This window comes from Danio rerio, chromosome 24, assembly GCF_052040795.2.
Source record: "Danio rerio strain M-AB ecotype USA chromosome 24, GRCz13ab, whole genome shotgun sequence".
In the NCBI taxonomy this organism is placed as follows: Eukaryota; Metazoa; Chordata; class Actinopteri; order Cypriniformes; family Danionidae; genus Danio; species Danio rerio.
In genome coordinates, this window is record NC_141044.1 from 34,760,001 (window position 1) to 34,782,500 (window position 22,500).

Below are 22,500 nucleotides of genomic sequence, written 5' to 3' on the forward strand. Positions count from 1 at the left end.
AAAATAATCTATTGGAAAAGGCTTTGAAACCAAGAGAAATCCTGTGTTGGCTGTCGCTTCTGCATGGCTGAGGAAAGTTAGGAAATTTGCCTAATAAATGACAACAGGCTTAAATTTAAAACTTTAACAGTTTCCTTTTTTCTAATGATATATGCTTTATACATTATAATTTATTTTAAAATAGGTATAGTTCTTATATTTCTTAATACTAAATGTCTAGGAAATGTTTTTGACACATCAAAACATGTGTTTACGATGACCATCCAACAAGATAATCCAGCAAAAAATTGTGCTTAAAATGTCACAAAAATTCAGTATTTAAACCTCATAATTAAAACGAAAATAAGGTAAATAACTGCAAAAAGGTCCCACCCATTTCACCAGGCTGGCTACAGGCCTGAAGCATCTATAACTTTTTTCATTTTAAGCATTAAACTGTAGATGGTGGATAACAAAGGCCAAAGTGTCTTCTTTCCAAGATATACGAACTTTGAATGTAGACCAAATTATTTAGCATAGCAACTTTTAAGGTTTTAGTTTAGGACGGTTTTTGAGAAAATGCCTCTGTGTGGGAGAAAAGAAAAAAATAATATTCTCAGAAATTTTACAGAAATCTAATTTTGCATGCTAATTTTAATCAAATTTGAAATATAAACTCATGAAACAAGATATTTTTCGAGATCATTACATTACCTGTGTTTGTATATGGAAAAACAAAAATTTAACACAATAAATTTTTTTCTCATTACTTCATAATGTATAACTTTTTAAGCATGACACGATTGACTAGCTCAAAATGTCTTCTGTCTAATAATAGTATAAGTATTTCTTGTTCGCTGGCTAGGTTAAAGAATATTTTTAGAAAAACATATTTAATAATTGAGTTTGAGTGAAAAAAAATTTCTAGTCGAATTTGTGCAAAATTCTGATTCGGTTCGGAGATTCACAACGTTTCATTTCCGGTTGGGCTTCAGCAGTACTTCTAAGAAAACACAAGCTGACAGGAAATATATCGTGTCTAAAATTTATTTTACATAGGTAAGTTCATTTTCTGTTAACTTGCTGGCCCCTTATGTTCTTCAAAACCGCGCTGAATTCGAGATTTCGTTATTGGACACGTGCCATTTCAACAGGATATTAATAATTGCACGTTTTAATTCGACAAGCGTGTTCTGTCTGTAATATGAGTTGCCTTTGCCCTCAGCAACAGGCCAAACAGACTCCTCACCAAAACAATCATTTGCGCGCGCACGCGTCACCTGATATTTCTCACTGTATGTTGACCCCTCATGTTTTCATTTCTAGAAATAAATGAAGTAACCTAACTACTCAGACAGGCATGTCCCGAGGCCGAAATTCAGGTACAGATATTTCATGCAATATCTACCATTGTGTTGTGCTGCTAGTATTGTTTTAATTGAGTTAATATGGAGCATGTATGGCTTTTAATGATCATCTTTCCTACTTTACAGCTGAGCAAAGACACGCAGACATCGACTACACACAGTTGAAACGGCTCATTCAGTTAAATGACAGGTAGAAATGCCTTAATGTGGTAAATTGATGTTGTGGGTTTGCTTTTTCTGTTGCTTTTGAACTACTAATCTTTAAAACACGGTAATAAAATGTCTTGTTTTTTTCACAGTATGAGTTCAGCTGAAGAGACCCATAAAGGATTCATGGAGCTTTATGATGGAATATTCCAGCAGCCTCAAACATCTTTACCAAAAAAACAACTCAAGGGTAGGATGTGAGTATTTTTATGTACTTTAAATGCTAAAGTAAATAGTATTTCCACTACACATCTTATACTATAGACCACCAAAACAGTTTTAAACTTTCCAAAGTACGCAGCAAATGTTATGAAGTAAATTATTTGCAGTTAGTGTATCTAATATATAGTGCAACTCCTGTGTGTTTACTTCCAGCAAGCGGTTCATGGTCAGTTTCAGGTAATGCCATAATCCTCTTACCTGAAGAAGTCGTTTATTCAGCTCCAAAACTTAGTACTTAGTAAACTCCACAGCAACGTAAACTTAGTAATGCTCAGAGTTAAATTAAAAGTAGTTGACTTAGAAGCTAGTTAGAGTGTAATGTAATCTAATCACAACCTACTTTTCAAACAATGCTACTCGAGCTATTTGAGATTTGTGATGTTTGTAATGTTACTTAATAGGGCTGCACAGTTTTGGAAAAATCTGACATTATTTTCAGATAATTTTCTGCGACATACATTGCCATTTATAAATATAATTTCATTAGATAACTTGAAGAGAAAGAATTCATCTAGAACTCATCATTTGGATTGATTGAGATGTTCAGTGATTATGCATTACATCTGCATAAAATGTAATAAATAAAAAGCATATAAAACAGAGCAAAAATAAAGGTTAAATTGTGCTTTATGGTTTTCAGGAGATTCTAACAGTGTTCTGGTCGAATGTAAAATTACATGATCCAAAATCAAACAAAAAGTGCTCAGGGGTAGCATAAATAATGTGTCGGTGCTCTTTGAGTAAACAGCAAAAGTCAGTCTAAGGTAATCAAAAAATGTGAAAAAAAAAGTTAAAATAGAAAAGACATTGTTTGAGTGCTTCAACTGGATTTTGCTGTTTAAAATGACATAGTCTTCATTGTATAAATCATTCAAAAATATTTATTTGTATTAAAACTTACAAACAGTACTGTTTTTTGTGTCAAAATGCTTTAAACTTCTAATATTCTCACAATCAAATGGCTTAAATTCAGCAAAATCCTGAATTGTGTGACTGATCAGCTAAAATGCCAAATCAACATTGACTATAGTGGATGTGCACATTGGAATATCAATGTTGAAGCGATTATATTGTGCAGCCCTATTACTTAACCCTAATAAAGTTTAACAATCGGTGCACAGAAATCAGCTATTAGTTATATAATGAATGCATGCTATTTTGTTTTTGATTTTTCAGGTAACATCATAATATCTCTCTGCTAAATACTGTGATGCAAACATTGGTCCTAAGACATTTCCTGTTTTACATTTTTAATTTCCATACCTATGAAGAATTGTAAAAGATCTACATGTTGATAAGCAACATTAGGACGGCTGTTTCAACATTGAGTTATTTTTGAAATGTCTCTTATTACAGTTATTAATATAGTTTGACAACAAGCAGGAAATGTTCATGGACCAATGACATGACCACATTGAAATATTTTATAAGCAAGGTTTTCACAAGTCTGGAAAAAAGTATTAAAAAGGTGTCAATTACCTCTTGATATAAATACATTTCCATTAAAAATACAATTTATGTTAAATAATTATTTGAAAAATTATAATTTTGCAGAAATACTTAGGAGAAACATCCCTTTGCAGTGCAAGTTCATTGTTGCAATAAAATATATTTTCATTGTATAGTGGTTTGGATCTTAAGACTTTGGATTTAAAATATATATTTAATATCGTTATTTAAAGTGGTATAATCTAGTGGTTTGCATCACCTTAGCCTGTTTTTAGTGGTACTGATATAAATTTGTGATTCATAGACATTTACATTATAATTGTGTACTGATGTCCTGTATTTTGTTCCTTTCAGTTGATTGCTTCTTCACCTTTTTCTTTTTCTTTTTCTTTAAAAGATCTTGATTTTGTAACAAAACATGGAGAAACCAGTGTTAGATTGTTTTAACAGTTTTCAATGAAGTCTCACTCTATTGAATTAAAAATGCAGAAAAAAGGGCAACATTTTGAAATTTTATTGCAGTTTAAAATAACAGATTTATATTTTAATAGATTCTTAAAATGCAACTTATTTGTGATCCTTCAGAAATTCAGATTTTTCTTATTTTTCATTATTTTTGCTGCTTAGTTTTTTTTCAGGATTCTTTAACAAATAGAAAGCTCAAAAGAGCTGATAAGTGTCTTCACTTAATTCTGCTTAAATCTGAAACTTTTTTACTGAACCTATTCTGTATACAGTAGTATACACTTATCGTCCATTTTATTAGGTACACCTGTTCAAGTACTCGTTAACGCAGACATGGTCAAGAAGAATTGCTGCAGTTCAAACCGAGCATCAGTATGAGGAAGAAAGGGGATTTAAGGGACTTTAAGCATGGCATGGTTGTTTTTGCCTGATGGACTGGTCCGAGTATTTCACAAACTGCTGATCTATTGGCATTTTCATGCACAAACATCTCTAGGGTTTACAGAGAATGGCCCGAAAAATAGAATTACTCCAGTAAGCGGCCTGCTATTGTCAGAGGTCAGAGGAGAATGGCCAGACTGGTTCCAGCTGATAGGCAACAGTAACTCAAATAACCACTTGTTACACTCGTTCTGCAGAAGAACATCTCTGAATGCATAACACGTTCAACCTTGAGGCAGATGGGCTACAGCAGCAGAAGACCACAACGGGTGCCACTCCTGTCAGCTAAGAACAGGAAACTGAAGTTACAGTTTGCACAGGGTCACCAAAATTGGACAATAGAAGATTAAAAAAACGTTGCCTTCTCCCATGAGTCTCGACATCTGCTGTGACTTTCAGATGGTAGGGTCAGAGTTGCCATCAGCACCATGAAAGCATCCTGCCTTGTATCAACAGTTCAGGTTGGTGTTTGTGGTGATGCAATGGTGTGGGGAATATTTTAATGGCACACTTTGGGCCCATTAGTTCCAATTGAGCATTGTGTCAACACAACAGCCTGCCTGAGTATTGTTGCTGACCATGTCCATCTCTTTATGACCAGAAGGCAAAACGGGGTCCAACCTGGTACTAGTAAGGTGTACCTAATAAAGTGGCCGTTGAGTGTATATTGAAATCAAACTCGCAGAAAACTTTCAGCAGACATCAATATTCACTTGTAATAATTCTATTTTTGTCTCTTGAGAATGAATAAAAAAGCATTGTATTGACAAGAGTGTGCTAGAGCAATTTTAACCCCTGCTAAAGGTGTACCTAATAAAGTGGCCGTTGAGTGTATATTGAAATCAAACTCGCAGAAAACTTTCAGCAGACATCAATATTCACTTGTAATAATTCTATTTTTGTCTCTTGAGAATGAATAAAAAAGCATTGTATTGACAAGAGTGTGCTAGAGCAATTTTAACCCCTGCTAAAGGTGTACCTAATAAAGTGGCCGTTAAGTGTATATTGAAATCAAACTCGCAGAAAACTTTCAGCAGAAATAAATATTAACTTGTAATAATTCTATTTTTGCCTCTTGAGAATGAATAAAGCATTGTATTGACAAGAGTGTGCTAGAGCAATTTTAGCCCCTGCGTCAAAGTGGCTATTCTTAAAAATCGGCCTTTTTGGAAAGTCGCATCTTCTCAAGCGAAAGTCACAAACAGGAAGTTTTTCTACTTAAAGACATGTGGGTTGCACCCCTGCAGAGGCGTGACGCAGGAACTGTGGAGCTGTCAGTCATTTCAGTCCCACTCTGAGATGTTCTGAGTAATGTTTACAGCCTGCTGGAGCAGCAAAAATGAATGTTCTTGTGGGTAGTGACATATGAGTCATGGTTCTAATTGGCTGGAATATAGATCTGCTCCTGGTTGGAATCAGACATCTTGAATAGAGCTCACAAAGAAGGGTTATTTAAGGATTGGTTAAAATGAAAAATGGCAAGTGATTATCTTGTAAATCAACTTTAGGACTGTGGTTAAGTTCTGACTGAAAGCTTTGCCTAATGTGATGTCATGTGATTTTTAGTTGCACTGTTAATCTGGAGTGGGGAGACTCCTACTTATTCTTTATTATTACTTTCACACATTTTGAATAGTATTAAAGTCATTAACCCTTTAAATCTGATTCTGAGATTTTTTTTTTTTGACAGTTCTTTTGCGTAGATCGTGTTTCTGATATCCAATATAAATCTAAAGGGCTTAGGTGTGATGTCAGTGAAATTATGTTGAAATATTATTTGTTCTTGCAGATTAAAGAATATGTCAATGTTATTCATATACATAGAATGTGAAGCATTAAGACAAGGAGATATATTTCGATCTCCATAGTGAGCTATGTTTACAGACGTAATATAAAAGTCAACATACATGATTCAGCTGAACACACAAGCAATGTTCCTTGTGAGCATTTCCCTTGGCCTGAAAAAAAAACTAGCCTAGGGTACCATTTGCTGTTTAAAACTAGACGAGAACAAGCCTAGAGCAACATCTGGTGTTAAAAACTAGCCTAGAGCCATTTTCTGGTAAAAATTAGCCAGGAACTAGCCTAGTACACCATCTGCTGTTAAAACAATTAGCCTAGAACAAGGTTAGATCACCATCAGCTGTTAAAAACTTGCCTAAAATGCCATCTGCTGTTAAAAAATAGCCTAGAGCACCATTTGCTGTTAAAAATACAGCCTATACTGCCATTTAGTATAAAAAAACTAGCTTAGAACTAGTTAGTTTAGAGCTGTTAAAACAAGTCTAGAGCGCATCTGCTCTTAAAAACTAATCTATCTGCTGTTAAATACTTTAGTTTCGAGCGCATCTGCTGTTAAAAACTATTATAAACTAGCCTAAAACACCATAAGCTGTTAAAAACTAACCTAGAACTATCCTAGAGCATCATCTTCTGTGAAAACACTAGCCTAGAGTGCCACCTGCTGTTAAAAAAACTAGAAAAAAACTAACCTAGAACTATCCTAGAGCACCATCTTCTGTGAAAACACTAGCCTAAAGTGCCACCTGCTGTGAAAAAACTAGCCTAGAGCACCATTTGTTGTTAAAAAAACTAGCATTAAATGACATCTGCTGTAAAAAATTTGCCTAGAACTAGCCTGGAGCACCAACTGCTGTTAAAAACTGGCCTAGCCTGGAGCATCGTCTGCTGTTAAAAACTAGCCTAGAACTAGCCTAAATCACCACCTACTGTTAAAACATAGCCTAGAACTAGCTTAGATCACCACCTGCTGTTAAAAACTAGACTAGAGCATTATCTGCTTTTAAAAACTAGTCTAGAACTACCCTGGAGCACCAACTGCTGTTAAATACTAGCCTAGCCTGGAGCATCATCTGCTGTTAAAACTAGCCTTGAACTAACCTAGAGCACCATCTACTGTTAATACACTAGCCTAGAACTAGCTTAGATCACCACCTGCTGTTAAAAACTGGCCTAGCCTGGAGCATCGTCTGCTGTTAAAAACTAGCCTAGAACTAGCCTAAATCACCACCTACTGTTAAAACATAGCCTAGAACTAGCTTAGATCACCACCTGCTGTTAAAAACTAGACTAGAGCATTATCTGCTGTTAAAAACTAGTCTAGAACTACCCTGGAGCACCAACTGCTGTTAAAAACTAGCCTAGCCTGGAGCATCGTCTGCTGTTAAAACTAGCCTTGAACTAACCTAGAGCACCATCTACTGTTAATACACTAGCCTAGAACTAGCTTAGATCACCACCTGCTGTTAAAAAATTAGACTAGAGCATTATCTGCTGTTAAAAACTAGTCTAGAACTACCCTGGAGCACCAACTGCTGTTAAAAACTAGCCTAGCCTGGAGCATCGTCTGCTGTTAAAACTAGCCTTGAACTAACCTAGAGCACCATCTACTGTTAATACACTAGCCTAGAACTAGCTTAGATCACCACCTGCTGTTAAAAAATTAGACTAGAGCATTATCTGCTGTTAAAAACTAGTCTAGAACTACCCTGGAGCACCAACTGCTGTTAAAAACTAGCCTAGCCTGGAGCATCGTTTGCTGTTAAAACTAGCCTTGAACTAACCTAGAGCACCATCTACTGTTAATACACTAGCCTAGAACTAGCTTAGATCACCACCTGCTGTTAAAAAATTAGACTAGAGCATCATCTGCTGTTAAAAACTTGTCTAGAGCACATCTGCTGTAAAAACTAGCCTATCTGCTGTTCAAAACTAGCCTTGAACTAACCTAGAGCACCATCTACTCCTAAAAAACTAGCCTAAAGCGCCATCTTCTGTTAAAAATTAACCTAGAACTAGCCTAGAGCACTATCTACTGTTAAAAAAAGTCTAGAACTAGCCTAGTTTGTAGCCTGCTGCTAAAAAAAAAACTAGACTAGAGCATCCTCTTCTTTTAAAAACTAGTCTAGAGCACCCCCTGCTGTTAATAACTATTCTAGAGCGTCATCTGCTTCCTAAATTCCCATCTACAATTGATTCTGAGATTAGTAATGCATTTGGAAAATCCCAGAGTCCATTTCTCTAACATTTTTTTCGCTACAGCTCTAACAGATACTCCGTTTTGATGTTAGCAATGCCTGTAGTCTTTTACAATGAAACTCTCTTTTTTTAAACTACTGTATGTACTATACTATATTTCATTATGAATATAATCTCAAATTGGCAAATGATGGATATAAACTTTACGAGCATAATCTGATCTTCTCCATTTCTGTTGGCAGGCATCCTCCAGTGAAGCCGAGCCTCTATGAATCCGTCCAGGAGGTCAACAGACATCAGCCACACGGAAAACTGGCTCAGGAATCACTCATGAATCAAGCCATCAAAGCCCTTAAGAAACTGTGAGTATGACTAAGGGTTCTTTGTGGGTAGTTTAAAGGCCCTCTGGGTGTATTGATGATACGAATGACTGATATAAAACGCAAGTTTATACGAAGTTTATATGGTTTTGTCAAGCCTGATTCGAGGTCTGTAAAGAAAGTCATGGATAACCTCAACCGCATCAAAAGCATATTTAAATATTTTCTTTTTTATTATTTCAATGCAATCCTGGGGTGTCAAGCCTGATTCGAAGTCTGTAATAAAAGTCATGAATAAACTCCACATCAAAAGCACATAGCAATATTTTCTCTTATTATTTAAATGCAAAACAATGGTAAAGTGTTATGGTAGTATATGTTAAAGTACATCTATTTTAAGCTTATTTTCATTTAAAAAGTGAATCTCATTAAGTGTATTTACTGAAAATAAGCATTTTGTTTCTTCTGTACTTCTTATTTGAAACAAAAAAAATCATAATGCAAAACTTGATATGAAGAGTTCAGATGCAAAAACCTCTGAATTGCCATCTGAAATTTCCATCAAAAATTTGCTTTTTTCTCAGGCTCCTATGTTTATGTTGACTTATTTTATTTTAAAGACATTTAAAGGGGTGAAATGACTGAACCTACACACAGAAGCCTGATAAAATGGTCATATTTGATATGTCAAGATATTGACTCAATCTCAAAATGACTTAATGTTCTCAAAGTAACAACTTAATATCTCAAAATAATGACAATATCTCGAAGTAACAACTTAATATCTCAAAATAATGACAATATCTCGAAGTAACAACTTAATATCTCAAAATAATGTCAATATTTCGAAGTAACAACTTAAAATCTCAAAATAATGACAATATCTCGAAGTAACAACTTAATATCTCAAAATAATGACAATATCTCGAAGTAACAACTTAATATCTCAAAATAATGACAATATCTCAAAGTAACAACTTAATATCTCAAAATAATGACAATATCTCAAAGTAACAACTTAATATCTCAAAATCACTTAATATCTCAAAATAATGACTCAATTTAGAAATGACTTAATATCTCAAAATGACACAATATCTCAAATTAATGACTTAAAATCTCAAAATAACTTAATATCTCAAAGTATTGACTTAATATTTCAAATTAGTGACTTAATATCTCAAACTAATGGCCTAATATCCCAAAATAATGACTTAATATTTCAAACTAATGGCCTAATATCCCAAAATAATGACCTAATATCTTGAAGTAACGACTTAATATCTCAAAATAATTACTTAAAATCTTGAAATAATGACTTATTATCTGAAAATATTGACTTAATATCTCAAAATGACATAATATCTTAAATTAATTATTTAATATCTCAAAATGACTTAATATCTCAAAACAATGGTCTAATATCGCAAAATAATAGCTCAATCTCTCAATGTAATGACTTCACTCAAAGTAGCGATTTAATAAGAAGGCTATATTTTGTCGCTATCGACTTAATATCCAATAATTACGACTTAATATTTTAATAATGACTTAACATCTCAAAATAATGACTTAATGTCTAAAACAGACTTCATATGTCTAAGTAATGACTTAATTTCTTAAAAACAAAGACTTGATATCTCAAAATAATGACTTGATGTTTCAATAGCTAAATATTATGTCGTGATAACAACTTAACATCTCAAAATAATGAAGTATTATTATTTCATAATACCAAAATCAGTACTTATTTTCTTTACTACAAAGCTTTCTTTTTTAACTGTGCAGTTCGGGGCATCCATAGTTGTCCAATAACTTGCCAAGATAACCAAATTAACCTAGTTAAATCTTTAAATTGCACTTTAAGCCGAATACTTGTGTTTTGCAAAATAATTATTAAAATATTATGCACTGTCATCATGGCAAAGACAAAAAAAATCAGTTAAAATGTTTAAATGTTGGGACAAAAATCTCTCCATTAAACAGCTGTTGGACAATTTTGTAATAAAGACTTAAAAATTGACAGAAAAGCTAATAATTTTACCTTATAAAATTGTCCTGGAGTTCAAATAAGAATGGATCACATCCATATGCATTTTAATAATGACAACTATGGAAGGTGTTCAGTCTGTTGTTTGCATGCAAGCTCCCCAAAACCAATTTATTTTTATTATGATTAGACAGACAATTTTATCTGTTTATATTCAGACTCCAGAAGTGTTTCCATCCACCAACAGAGGGCAGTGTAGCACCTTTTAGCAGGCTGACAAACCATCATGACTTAGACCACATGCATCAGTATACACATTTTAAGTGACAAAGTTTTAATTAGTTTTACCATTTGAAAATTAAAATCATATCTCTCATAAAAAAAAGACAAAGACATTTTTGGGGGAATTTACTGTTGAATGACATCTGGTAACACTTCATTAAGAACACAATAGAGGATGGGACTTATCTCCTGCCCTCTCCGCCATTATCTTACAGCGTTATCTTAATTCATATCGATATGGCCTGTTTTACTTTTCTGCTGTCACTGTTCATTACTGTCAGAATATCTTTGTGTGGGAGAGCGAGAGAACAGCGAACTGTATTGCTTTTCTTTGCTCCCAGTGACAAGCATCACAGGATTGTGGGATTGGAGTCTCCAAGTAGTTCTTTCTCTTGCTTATGATTTGCTTGTAGGTGTTTGGATATCATTCCTTGTAATGCAATCTGCCCTGCTCATCCACCAAACTTCCTAGGGATAATAGAGCTGTTTTTTTTATTGGTAGTTTTTGAGCTTTGTAGGACAGAGAGACACCAGAGATGCAGGAAAGAGAATATGGAGATACTTCAGTGAAGGATCAGAGCATTGTTGGTGTGAAAAATTTATATGAACTAGATTTTGATGTGTTCCAGAGAGAAAGCCTATGCTGTTCACTATATATTGCAGAGATTCCTCTTTTAAAGTGCATAACTGTTCTAAAGGTTGAGGTTTACTTTTTATGCTTTTAAAAGAAGTCTTTCATGCAAAAATGCATGACTTAAAGGTAGTTTTATGTAATATAATATACAGTTGGGGTGTCACAGTGACTCAGTGGTTAGCACTGTCGCCTCACGGCAAGAAGGTTGCAGGTTCGAGTCCCAGCTGGGTCAGTTGGCATTTCTATATGTGCATGTTCTCCGGTTTCCCCCACAGTCCAAAGACAAGTGGTACAGGTGAATTGAATAAACCAAATTTGACGTAGTGTATGAGTGTGTGTTTGACTGTGAGATTGTACGGGTGTTTCCCAGTACTGGGTTGCATCCGCTGCGTAAAACATATACCGGATAAGTTGGTGGTTTTACTCATGACCATTTGTGAATAAAGGGTCTTAGCCGAAGGAAAATGAATGAATGACTGAATGAATTATATACAGTTAATTTACTTTAATACAGCAAAATTATATGAATTGTTTTTTAAATATTTGTATTGGCTTGCACTGAAGTTCCATTTCAAATGGTTTATTTTATTTTCAAGATCTGAGGTGAACTATCTGCTGCTGCTTTCAGTAGTATGGCAATAAATGTCATGTAAAATGGCATTCAAGCTCACATTGTTAGTATTTAACACTAAATAAAGCACATGAGGTGTACCTGAGGTGATCATTGTCAGTTTTCTGTTGTTCAGCTACAAGAAATTTAAGGGAGGGAAGTTTATTGCAATACATTTTAAACATAATAATTTGAATTAATAATTGCTAATAACTATGTTGTTTTATCTTTGCTATGGTTTAGGTACAGAATACTTTGCTAGTTATTTTACAAGATAGCAGTTTTCAGCTTAAAGTGAAATGTACTGGGTTGATTTGGTTAATTGGGCCCAAGTCATTGGACAACAGTGGTGCGTTTTGTAGCCAATTGAATGAAAATCCGCGAATAATATTGACTCCAAAATATTTTTACAACTGCTTTTATTTCATCCAAATTAGAAGGAAAAATAGTTCTTCAGAACAAAATATCAAATACTGTGAACATTTCCTTGCTCTGTTAAACGTCTCTTCGGAAATATTTGAAAAAGAACTCAAATAATGATTTAGCCTTCAACAGATTACATGTCAACTATGCACATAGTTATTAAAACTAACAATTATTGTAAGGCAACAGATTTCCCAGTTTTCCTTTAAAAGTAAACAAATTGCTTTCAAAATCAACAGCTTTACTCTCTTTTTAAAGTAAAGTAAACTAAACACTTATAATATAGCTGTTATTAAAATATAGTGCTTAATGTTTTTTAAAAATCTTTTAGGAACAGTGTAAAAGTCACTTTTAATCAGATTAATGTGCCAAAGTTTAAAGGTGCTGTATCTAAATTTTTGACTCTTTTAAAGCATAAAAAGAGAAGCATGCCAAGAGAATATTCTTGTTTATCTGTTAGATATTCTGCTTTGAAAATGGGCGTTCTGTGCTGGAATGTCTGTCTTTGTTTTGGTTCTTTTAACTCGCCCAATGCCAGTTAAGCCAATTAAATTTTAGCACTCCGAGTTGGATTGCTGGAAAACAGCGTATTTCGGTTGTCAAGTGAGTGTCTGCCACCTAAATGCGACCTCTGGTGGAGAGAAGCATACTCAGAAAAAAGAGACGCAGATTCAGAGTTCCACATGAGGTGGCTATTAATTAGCAAATAATATAAATATTATGAATGTAACCATTTGGTGAGCAGGTTCAATTGTAACCCTGTGTCCTAACAACATGCTGCGTGATGAGATTTGCAGTGATAAACAATTTGGCTGTTTGCACCAGACAAAACACGACATTTAAATACAGCCATTCAGAAGCACAGAATAGTGCAGTCACTGCACTCCGACGAAATGGTAAGGTTATAATCTAATTAATACATTAGGGGTGTCAAAATTAATTGTTTCTTGATTGACAATTCTGTATCAGTTTAGTAATAATCCAAACCGGTTATTAAGTACTGACGTCATTTATCTGATATGTGCTATGTCGCGTTAGCTAACTATGGTGAGGGAGGCGAGGGTGAGTAGTTAAAACACTCCAACTACTTAAAAACGCAGAAACTTTGCACAATTTCACTGAGTGTGTGTTTGCTGGACAGTCTTTCATGTCGTTTATCAGTGTTTTTTATCTGTGAACAGCGCAAACACGTTAGAGCCAATCGCAGCCCTTTCTGTTGAGCATGTGACCAATCATAGGCGTGTAAGAAAGAACTCGCTAGACAAGGCTCAGTAAGCTAGCGGGATATTTGCATTTGCTTATTTGCTATAAATGGTCATGTTGTTCTGTGCATGTACTTGAGTTTTTAAAGGTACAGTTTATATATGACTGCTTATATTAAGGGCCAAAATTATATTACAAATAATATATAAATATATCTTTACATTTTTCTTTTGCTGTGAAGTTAAATATAAAATTGTGTATGGAAAGCATCATCAATGCACCAAGATATCGAATTGAACCAAATCGATGGCATGGTAATCGTAACCGAACCGTGAGACCAGTGTAGTTTCACACCTCTATAATACATATTAAACCTCTTTAATGTTATTCAATGTAGATGCAACATCACTGATATGTATTGGCTTGCACTGAAGTTCCATTTTAAATGGTTTATTTTATTTTCAAGATCTGAGGTGAACTACCTGCTGCTGCTTTCAGTAGTATGGCAATAAATGTCATGTAAAATGGCATTCAAGCTCACATTGTTAGTATTTAACAATGAATAAAGCACATGAGGTGTACCTGAGGTGATCATTGTCAGTTTTCTGTTGTTCAGCTACAAGAAATAAACGCCGTTTCTAAAATATAAATTTCAGGTGTTGCTTAGCACAAAAACTAAAATATGGAAAATATTACTTCTGTTTTGTGCCGTTGCTTTTATTTAGAACACGACACTGACCTACAGTCAGGCACACTGTTGTTGGTGTCGTCAATCTGGCAACCTGCGCTTGTTTTGAACCAGGTGTGCAATACCTAGTTTAACCAGTGGGTGTCAAACATGCGTACTGCACCTGTAATACTTCACAATGCTTTCATACGGAACCCCGGAAGGGACGTAGTGGAGGAAAAAAAAAATGGGTGGGTGAAAAAAAAATAATGGGTGAAAGAAAAAAAATGGGTGGGAGGAAAATATATATTTCTAAGTTTTTTGCGTTCTCTCGCAAAGTTTTGCGTTCCCTCGCAAAGATGTTTTGCGTTATCTCGCAAAGATGTTTTGCGTTATCTCGCAAAGATGTTTTGCGTTATCTCGCAAAGATGTTTTGCGTTATCTCGCAAAGATGTTTTGCGTTCCCTCGCAAAGATGTTTTGCGTTCCCTCGCAAAACTGTTTCTCCACAAACACTTCCTGTTCACTGCACTCACGTAAACCCTCCCGTTTTTGCCGAAATTCTCCCGTATTTTACCATTCTATCCCACTTTCTTTACATTACTGTGCGTATGCTACCTATGAACCAGAATGCATGTATAAGTGCTGACTGACAGACGCGCTTCGTACAATAAACTGATCCCAGATCAGCGTCTGTACACGCCATTTACAGAGGAGCGGGTGTATGTTTAAACAGACAAATACACTGAATAATATGAAACATCTCCGTCCTGCATGTTTTATTTTAAACAGCTTATTTTCTCTTAAATGAGCACAAACAGTTTCTAAAGTAATGGACTGCTTTCATTATAGATCTGTGCATTCTTACAGAGACACCTCTGTTATCAAACTAAACAAAACATGAGATTCATTTGCTGCGCACTTGTTTGATAACAGAAGTGTCCCTTTAAATGGCGCGTACAGACGCTGATCTGGGATCAGTTTATTGTATGGAGCGCGTCTGTCAGTCAGCGCTTAAACATGCATTCACTGGTTCAGAGGTTGCAAAGTGAAAGGCGACAATCAGCGCACAGTAATGTAAAGAAAGTGGGATAGAATGGTAAAATATGGGAGAATTTCAGCAAAAACGGGAGGGTTTACGTGAGTGAAGGGAACAGGAAGTGTTTGTGGAGAAACAGTTTTGCGAGATAACGCAAAACATCTTTGCGAGGGAACGCAAAACATCTTTGCGAGATAACGCAAAACATCTTTGCGAGGGAACGCAAAACTTTGCGAGAGAACGCAAAAAACTTAGAAATATATATTTTCCTCCCACCCATTTTTTTTTCTTTCACCCATTATTTTTTTTTCACCCACCCATTTTTTTTCTCCTCCACCACGTCCCTTCCGGGGTTCCGTACTTTCAAAATCAATGACTTTACTTTTTTTTTTAAAAGTAAAGTCAACTAAACACTTTTTACAATATAGTACTTCATATTTTTAGAAATCTTTTTGTGTCAAAGTCAAAACTTTAATACTGCACACGATGATATTTTAAAACCCCAAAGAAATAATAAGCATCACCATCCCATGGGACAATCTTTAACTGGTGCACCATAGTAGAACATAATCAGCGTGCGTACTAAGCACTCAGCGTGTGATAGATGGACTGTGCCTTAGGCGGAGTGTATGGAGGCAGATGGCAAAGCGTTTCTCCTGGAATGCTTCACTACTTTAATGTGCTTTGCATGCTTAGGTATAACAAGAGAACATTTGTGCTTAAATGTGCCATATTACAACTGAGAGCATGGATCACACACAGAGAGCTTCATGCATGGGTGGCTGGAAGCTAAACTTCTTGTGATGCCCGTTTTGCATTGTAGTGACATCACCTGTGGGGTTTTGCGATGCCCTTGTAGATGGTTGTTAATGCTTTTTCATGTCTTCATGTGTTTTATTTCTTCCCCAGCTCAGTGTCTAGATATCTGGGTTGTGTGTGGAATTGCCATTGGGGGAATGTGTTTGAAAGATGTGAGCTGGATAAGAGAAATAGGTCACGATTTTTTATTCGATTTGGGAGACTGGATCGTCTCGTCCCTGTGAGGTTCCGCCTTGTGACATTCAGAGAACAGTATTGTGAAAGAATCTGCAAATGAGATTAGAAAGGGTAAAAAATCGCAAGCCCACAGCGATAGACACTCGACGGTTCCACTGGAATCATGATCAAAATGATGAATAAGGACCCGAGGGTTTGCTTTAAAGGTAAACAAAATCACTGATTTAGTTTAAAGTCAACATGAAATCCAAATTTACATCTTGTTTGCTTTTATTTATAAGCACATTGCTGGTCTAATTGTGCGTGTTTTTTAGTGTGTGTTATTTTTAATAGAGAAAAGTCCTTATCTTCCTGTCAGAAGGCAATAACTTGCTTTGATTTTGAATGATATGCTCTTGTGTTTCAACAACACTCCCATTTCATGGCCACGGTCCAGTTCATTCCAGATGGATAAAATCAAGGCCTCCCATTAAATTTCCTGTTTGAAATCATAGTTGCAATTACAGCATTTGGGCCCAAAGAGCCCAAAAGGAAGTATTTGACAATTTATTATTTATTTCACTTTCTTTTGTATATTGTTTGTGTCTGACATTCTGTTATTCTTTCTATCGTACTATCCATCCATCCATCCATCCATCCATCCATCCATCCATCCATTCATCCATTCATCCATCCATCAAACCATTTATCTATCATCCTCATATCCATCCATCCATCTATCCATCCATCCATCAAATCATTTATCTATCATCCTCCTATATATCATTCTATCCATCCATCCATCCATCCATAATTTGTTCCATCCATCCATCAATCCATCCAGTTTTATCATTCTGTAGCTCTGTTCTATATATCATTCTGTCATAATATCTGTTTTTCTGTTGTTCTATCTGTTACCATTGTACCATTTTCCTTTTTTTTTTACTTTCAGTCTGTTGTCCCACGTTTCAATCTTGTCATTCAGTCCATTGTTCTATCATTTTATTAGTCTGTCCATGTCTATCATTCTCTATCTGTTGTTCTGTAATTGTATTCTTCATTTGATCATTTTATTGTTCTATCCATCTGTCGATCTTATCTGTCATTCTCTATATTGTTCTGTATGTTTTTTTATCAATCTATCTATAATTTTTTATTCCATACATCCATTTATACATTTTTATGCAGCTTCCATTCATGCATCCTGAAGGCTTTGGTTTTTTTCATTCATGAGCCAATCAAGCGTTGCCATTATATAATTTTGTGTTAGTTGCTGAGTGATTAGTCACTTGACATTTGTGGCTCAGTTCATTGATATAAAAACATAAATGTACAACTGAGCAGAAATGGTATATTTCAGAATTAATTCCAGGATGTGAGCATGGATGCTTACGGTGTGTTTTCGTCATCATAAATCATCGTGAATTTTAAATATACTCAGAAATGTGTCTCAAAATGACATTTTTAGTTCGAAAAATGTATCTCCTATTTTTATGCACATTTTGGAAAATTGCAAAAATCTATCTGTATTTAGAATTTTACCAATTAGATGGATTTGGAAAAAAGTCTATTGGAAATTTATAGGACAATGCATTATGACAAATATTATGACAACTTGTGCAGCCATTTTGCATGTAAAGACTTGAATAATAACGCAATGAACTACTGAATACATGTTGTGGTGTGAGTATTCAACAGAGACCAAAGTAATACATTTTGATCAACATGACATAAGCAATTGATAATGTAGAAAACATCAGAGGATTGCACATCATCATTTGCATGGATGTACAAAAGCATTTGCAACTTGTTCAAATAAATAAGAAACTGCTTTTTTTGATATGCGCAAGTGACACAATGGGCTTGATTTTCAAGGCTGATTTATACTTCTGCGTCAAACGCCGGCGTATGCTATGGCGCTGACGCATAGCCCTTCGCCGTGGCCGTCGCCGTCACTGACGTGCACCTCTCAAAAAATGTAACTACACGTCGCAACGACGCGTAGCGTAAGCTCTGTAATTGGTCGGCTGTGTAGCGCTGACGAGTCTGGGCGGGACCGAGAGCCGCACGAATTGCGTGGAGTACTGTGTGGAGTACTGTGAAGGAGCTCCGGATGGAAAGTTTTGTTTTGTGTTTACCTCATAGTTAAAGTTGTTGCACGTCCGCTGGTTCCTGCCTCAAAATGAGCGAGTTTGAGCCACTTGTACATCCCGGAAGTGTTCAGGAAAAGCAAAAAAGCAGCGAAGAAACTCGACACAGAGGAACATTTACACCTCACTGCCAACTAGCATTTCGGAAGTGTTAATGCAGACCAACAGAGACAGCGCGCAGAAGTATAAATGCACAGCCACGCGCGTTGCATGCGCCGTAGGTTACGCCGGTCACCTGACGCAGAAGTATAAATCAGGCTTAACGATCTAGATGCAACGTCTAAAGCGCATATCGTAAAAGCATTAAGGGGGGGTCCGAATCCACTTTTACTATTGGTCTAACACATGTTCCAACAGGGTTGTGGTTATTCTCTTTATGAGTTATGAGTGTGTATTGAGTATAAGGTGCATTAAACTAATCAAGAGTCTCATCTTCCATTCCCTTTAGGAGTCAGTTGCGTCACGCCATGGCGCATTTGCTATTTACATGGCAGACTTTGTGGAAAAACTGAAAGCCTTACTAGCGGAAAAAACAGTTAAACAGACCATCTGCATGAGGATATAGAACGAGCCTCCTCCATTTGGCCTCTTTACTTTACTTTTACTCTTTACTCCTTTACTTTCGTGGATAAGGAGTTTATTTTGTATACCTACTCCACTGAAGCCATCCATTAGCCCACATATTTAATTTAGTTTAAGCGCAAAGATTTGTTTTCAAACTATTTCTAAATTCAGTTCTAATTTCCAGGAAATTAATAAATGAACATTAATAACAAAGTGTGATCAAAAAACTGAGTTATATCCAAACACATGTCCTGGTCTTATGCCCCATATGGTGATGCAGACATCAACAAGACCCAACAGGTGGACAAATCTAAACTTAATTTATTAAAAATATAAATATGTATATTATAAATATTACTAACTAATAAAAATAACATTATACAAATGCAAACTGTCATGAATAAAGTGAAAAAGCCCCCTGAGATGAATGTGGAGGAAGAGGTTTTTTTTTTATATTTTTGTAAATATTAATAATTTTTGTAACATTTTAATCCTTTATTTTTTAATAAGAAAGATGTTTGTGTATCGCTGTACATCCTGTGTGTATTAAGCATGTGTAAGCGTTTGCAAGTCCAGCGCAGAGCACATTAGTTTAGACCAGCTTTTAGAATGTCAGTGGAACGGTCGGTTTCAGTTCCTCAAAATAGCAACGCGCCAACCATGCGCCTTAACACACCTCCTATTTAGACCGGAACACCCATGAGTCCACAAATTGGAGCAAATGGATTTGCTATTTAGGGTGCTTTCACATCTGTAGTTTGCTTCATTTGGTCCAGACCAAGGGTAATAAATGATACATTGTTGGATCTTTTGCCGTCTTTGGGTCGTTTTCACACCACACTGCTGGCTTTGGTCCGAACCAGTTGAAACGAACCAAAATGCAGTCATCTGACAAAATCCACATCTCTCATTGGCCAGGTGTTGTTGAACTTATTTCCTAAACTGCTTATTGATTGGTCAGAATTCACATGCGGGAAAATGCCAGTGAACACCCGCAGGTAAACAAAACCTTTTACTCTGGAGGGACGACTGCGCTGGCTGATTGTATCCCTGCTTTAGACAAACTAAACATTACGAAAATGAAGCGCAGCCGCGGCTGGAAAACAGTGTTTAATGCATCGCTTGTCACTTCAGGAGGAGACATGAATTAATTTAGCTAAACTGCGACGTGGTCATCTTGCGGAAATATTACCAACGATCCATCAGGTAATGTTTTCCCCCTCTCTCTGTTGGTAAAGTGCTGTCAACAAATATTTTTCCTCCATATCCCATAATGCACAGCGCATCGGTGAACGGCAGCTGAATTAGTCCAGAGGGCGCAGTACTTTTTGTGGTTGGACCTGTTTTAGTACGGATCATATTCTCACCACAAATGAACCGCTCCAGGGTTCGTTTGAAAGCGTACCGAGACCACCTCTTCAAGCAGGTCTCGGTACGCTTATTTGGTCCGTTTTTGGTGCGCACTCGAGTACGATTGCTGCATTCTGACCTGCCCAAACGAACCGCACCAAAAGGGGAAACGAACTCTAGTGCGATTCAATTGAACTAAATAAGGCAGGTGTGAAAGCACCCTAATACAACATGGTGCAAATTGTGAAAATTAGTGTTGCGCTGGTCTGAAAATAACAACAAATTGTGCCAAAGACGTCTTGCGCCTTATTTCGCTGAGTGTATGATAGGACCCAATCATGTGATGTTTTCTAAACAATTTTCGGTAGGAGCACGCGCCAATGTTTCAGCAATTAATACGTCATTGACAATCATTTTATTATCCAATCAGTTTTAGACCAAACCCCTATATATACCAAAGCTGTCCTACCTGCAGTAACTCACGACTTTAGCATCCCTCCTTCACCCTGACACCTCACCTCTTAAACATTACACACCCGGGGGGAGCGTTCTGGGGCCGGTCTAGATACTTAGCTCGAATCCCAACTTCTCTCTATTCCCTGATAAGATGAATAACACGAGTTGGGGTGTCTTCCCCGAGCTCAGAGCCCTCTCCTTATGAATATAAATATGCTTTATTCTTAAACATCTGTAAGTGTGAACTCCTGAAGTGAAGATTAAACAGGTACTTTTAAGAATTTCAATTATGATCTGAGAAATGTACTAAAGCGAAAAACTGTAATAGACAAACCAGCAGACAGACCACATTGTAAAACATCTAAAATGTTGTTTTGTTTATTCAGAAATCACTCAGTCAAAGTCCATCATTAAAGTGGTTCAGTTTATCCAGAAGTGATGATTTTGTTCTCTTACGCTCATTGGATGGAAACTCTCCTTTATTTGCATATCTTTAATGCAATGTTACAGTTGTGCGCATAAATTTAATTCACATTTTTGGATGGAAACATAGCTACTGTGATTCATCAGTACATTTTAAACCCCTGCGAAGATTAGCTTGTTCTCTAAAGGTCATCCGGAGACCTGGTGTGTGAGTGTGTGTTTGTGTGTGTGTGTGTGTATGTGTGTGCATTCACTAATCTATATGGGTTTGTTGTCTACATGTCTTTACATCTGCTCTTGTCATAAAGCCAGTTTTCCCCATCCAGGTCTCATGGGGAGCTGGACCAACTGTGCTGGCACACACACACATACGCACACACACACACACACACATGCTTCCTGCTCTTGCACACTGTTCCCGTGAGAGCTTGTCTCTCTGCCAGTTTTGGAGGCAGGAAGTGTAGCTCCACGTCCAGGAGGCCATTGTAGCCGTCAGAGCAGGGCAGGGATTGGGGGGAGAGGACCAGCGGAAGACTTTCTGCTTATTTAATGAAGGAAGCCAGTCAGCACAACCTGCTTTGTGTGCACTTTCTGACTGTATTTTTGTTATAGTTCATGTATTTATTTTGCTCTGTGTTTGAGGGCTCTCTGACCCCTCCTCTAGACTTCACCCTTTCCCACAATCCTCCTCCTGTGTTTCCTGGGGATGTGTGCTGGACGGGGAAACACACTTTGACCCAGAGACTTTTTTGTGTGTTACCTGAAACTCTAATCTGGAGAAATGTGAGCTTATATGAGCTTCCCCCATTTTAGAGTAAAGCATGTAAAGCTATGGGAAAAAAATCAGAAGACCACTTGAAAAATCCTCATTTTTTTCTGTGTGTATTACACTTGGTATGCATATATTTGGATGTAATGGGTAATATTTCTTTCACTCTATAAAGATTTTTATTTTATTTTATTATATTATAAAATTGTTCAAAATAGCATATATGATTAAAAAATTAGGGTTATTACATGCACCTATTATTGATTTCCTAATTCTTTTAAAGTTAAAAAATTGGTTTTAATATTTAATAAAAATAAAAAAATATATGAAATATATAATATATTTATCATTGAAATATTATTATAATATAATATTTAATATTTTTATCAATTTTTATTTTATGCTGGACGAAATGGCACAGAATTAAACATAAATCCAAAGAAAAATTTTCTTTATATATAATAAATTAGGTTGCTAAATTAGGTAGGTTGGGCTTATATGTCTCTCCGCTTGATGC

The 22,500-nt window shown here is 36.0% G+C and overlaps 1 protein-coding gene and 1 long non-coding RNA gene across 5 annotated transcripts in view; both read left to right on the forward strand.

Annotated features, from left to right (window-relative positions):
* Window positions 1–22,500, forward strand: part of LOC147838080 (uncharacterized) — a 982,747-nt gene that overhangs the window by 372,445 nt on the left and 587,802 nt on the right. The window lies entirely within an intron of this gene.
* Window positions 985–22,500, forward strand: part of cnbd1 (cyclic nucleotide binding domain containing 1) — a 79,648-nt gene continuing 58,132 nt past the window's right edge. For 3 of the 4 annotated variants that reach the window (XM_087309849.1, XM_087309852.1, XM_087309851.1), the window contains exons 1-5: window positions 985–1,038; window positions 1,306–1,361; window positions 1,473–1,536; window positions 1,646–1,750; window positions 8,372–8,491. In XM_087309849.1, coding sequence (XP_087165975.1) covers window positions 1,340–1,361; window positions 1,473–1,536; window positions 1,646–1,750; window positions 8,372–8,491 — 311 coding nt within the window. In that variant the 5' untranslated portion in view covers window positions 985–1,038; window positions 1,306–1,339. Of the gene's footprint in view, window positions 1,039–1,209; window positions 1,362–1,472; window positions 1,537–1,645; window positions 1,751–8,371; window positions 8,492–22,500 lie in introns of those variants that run through there. The other variant, XM_087309850.1, reaches the window with a different exon arrangement.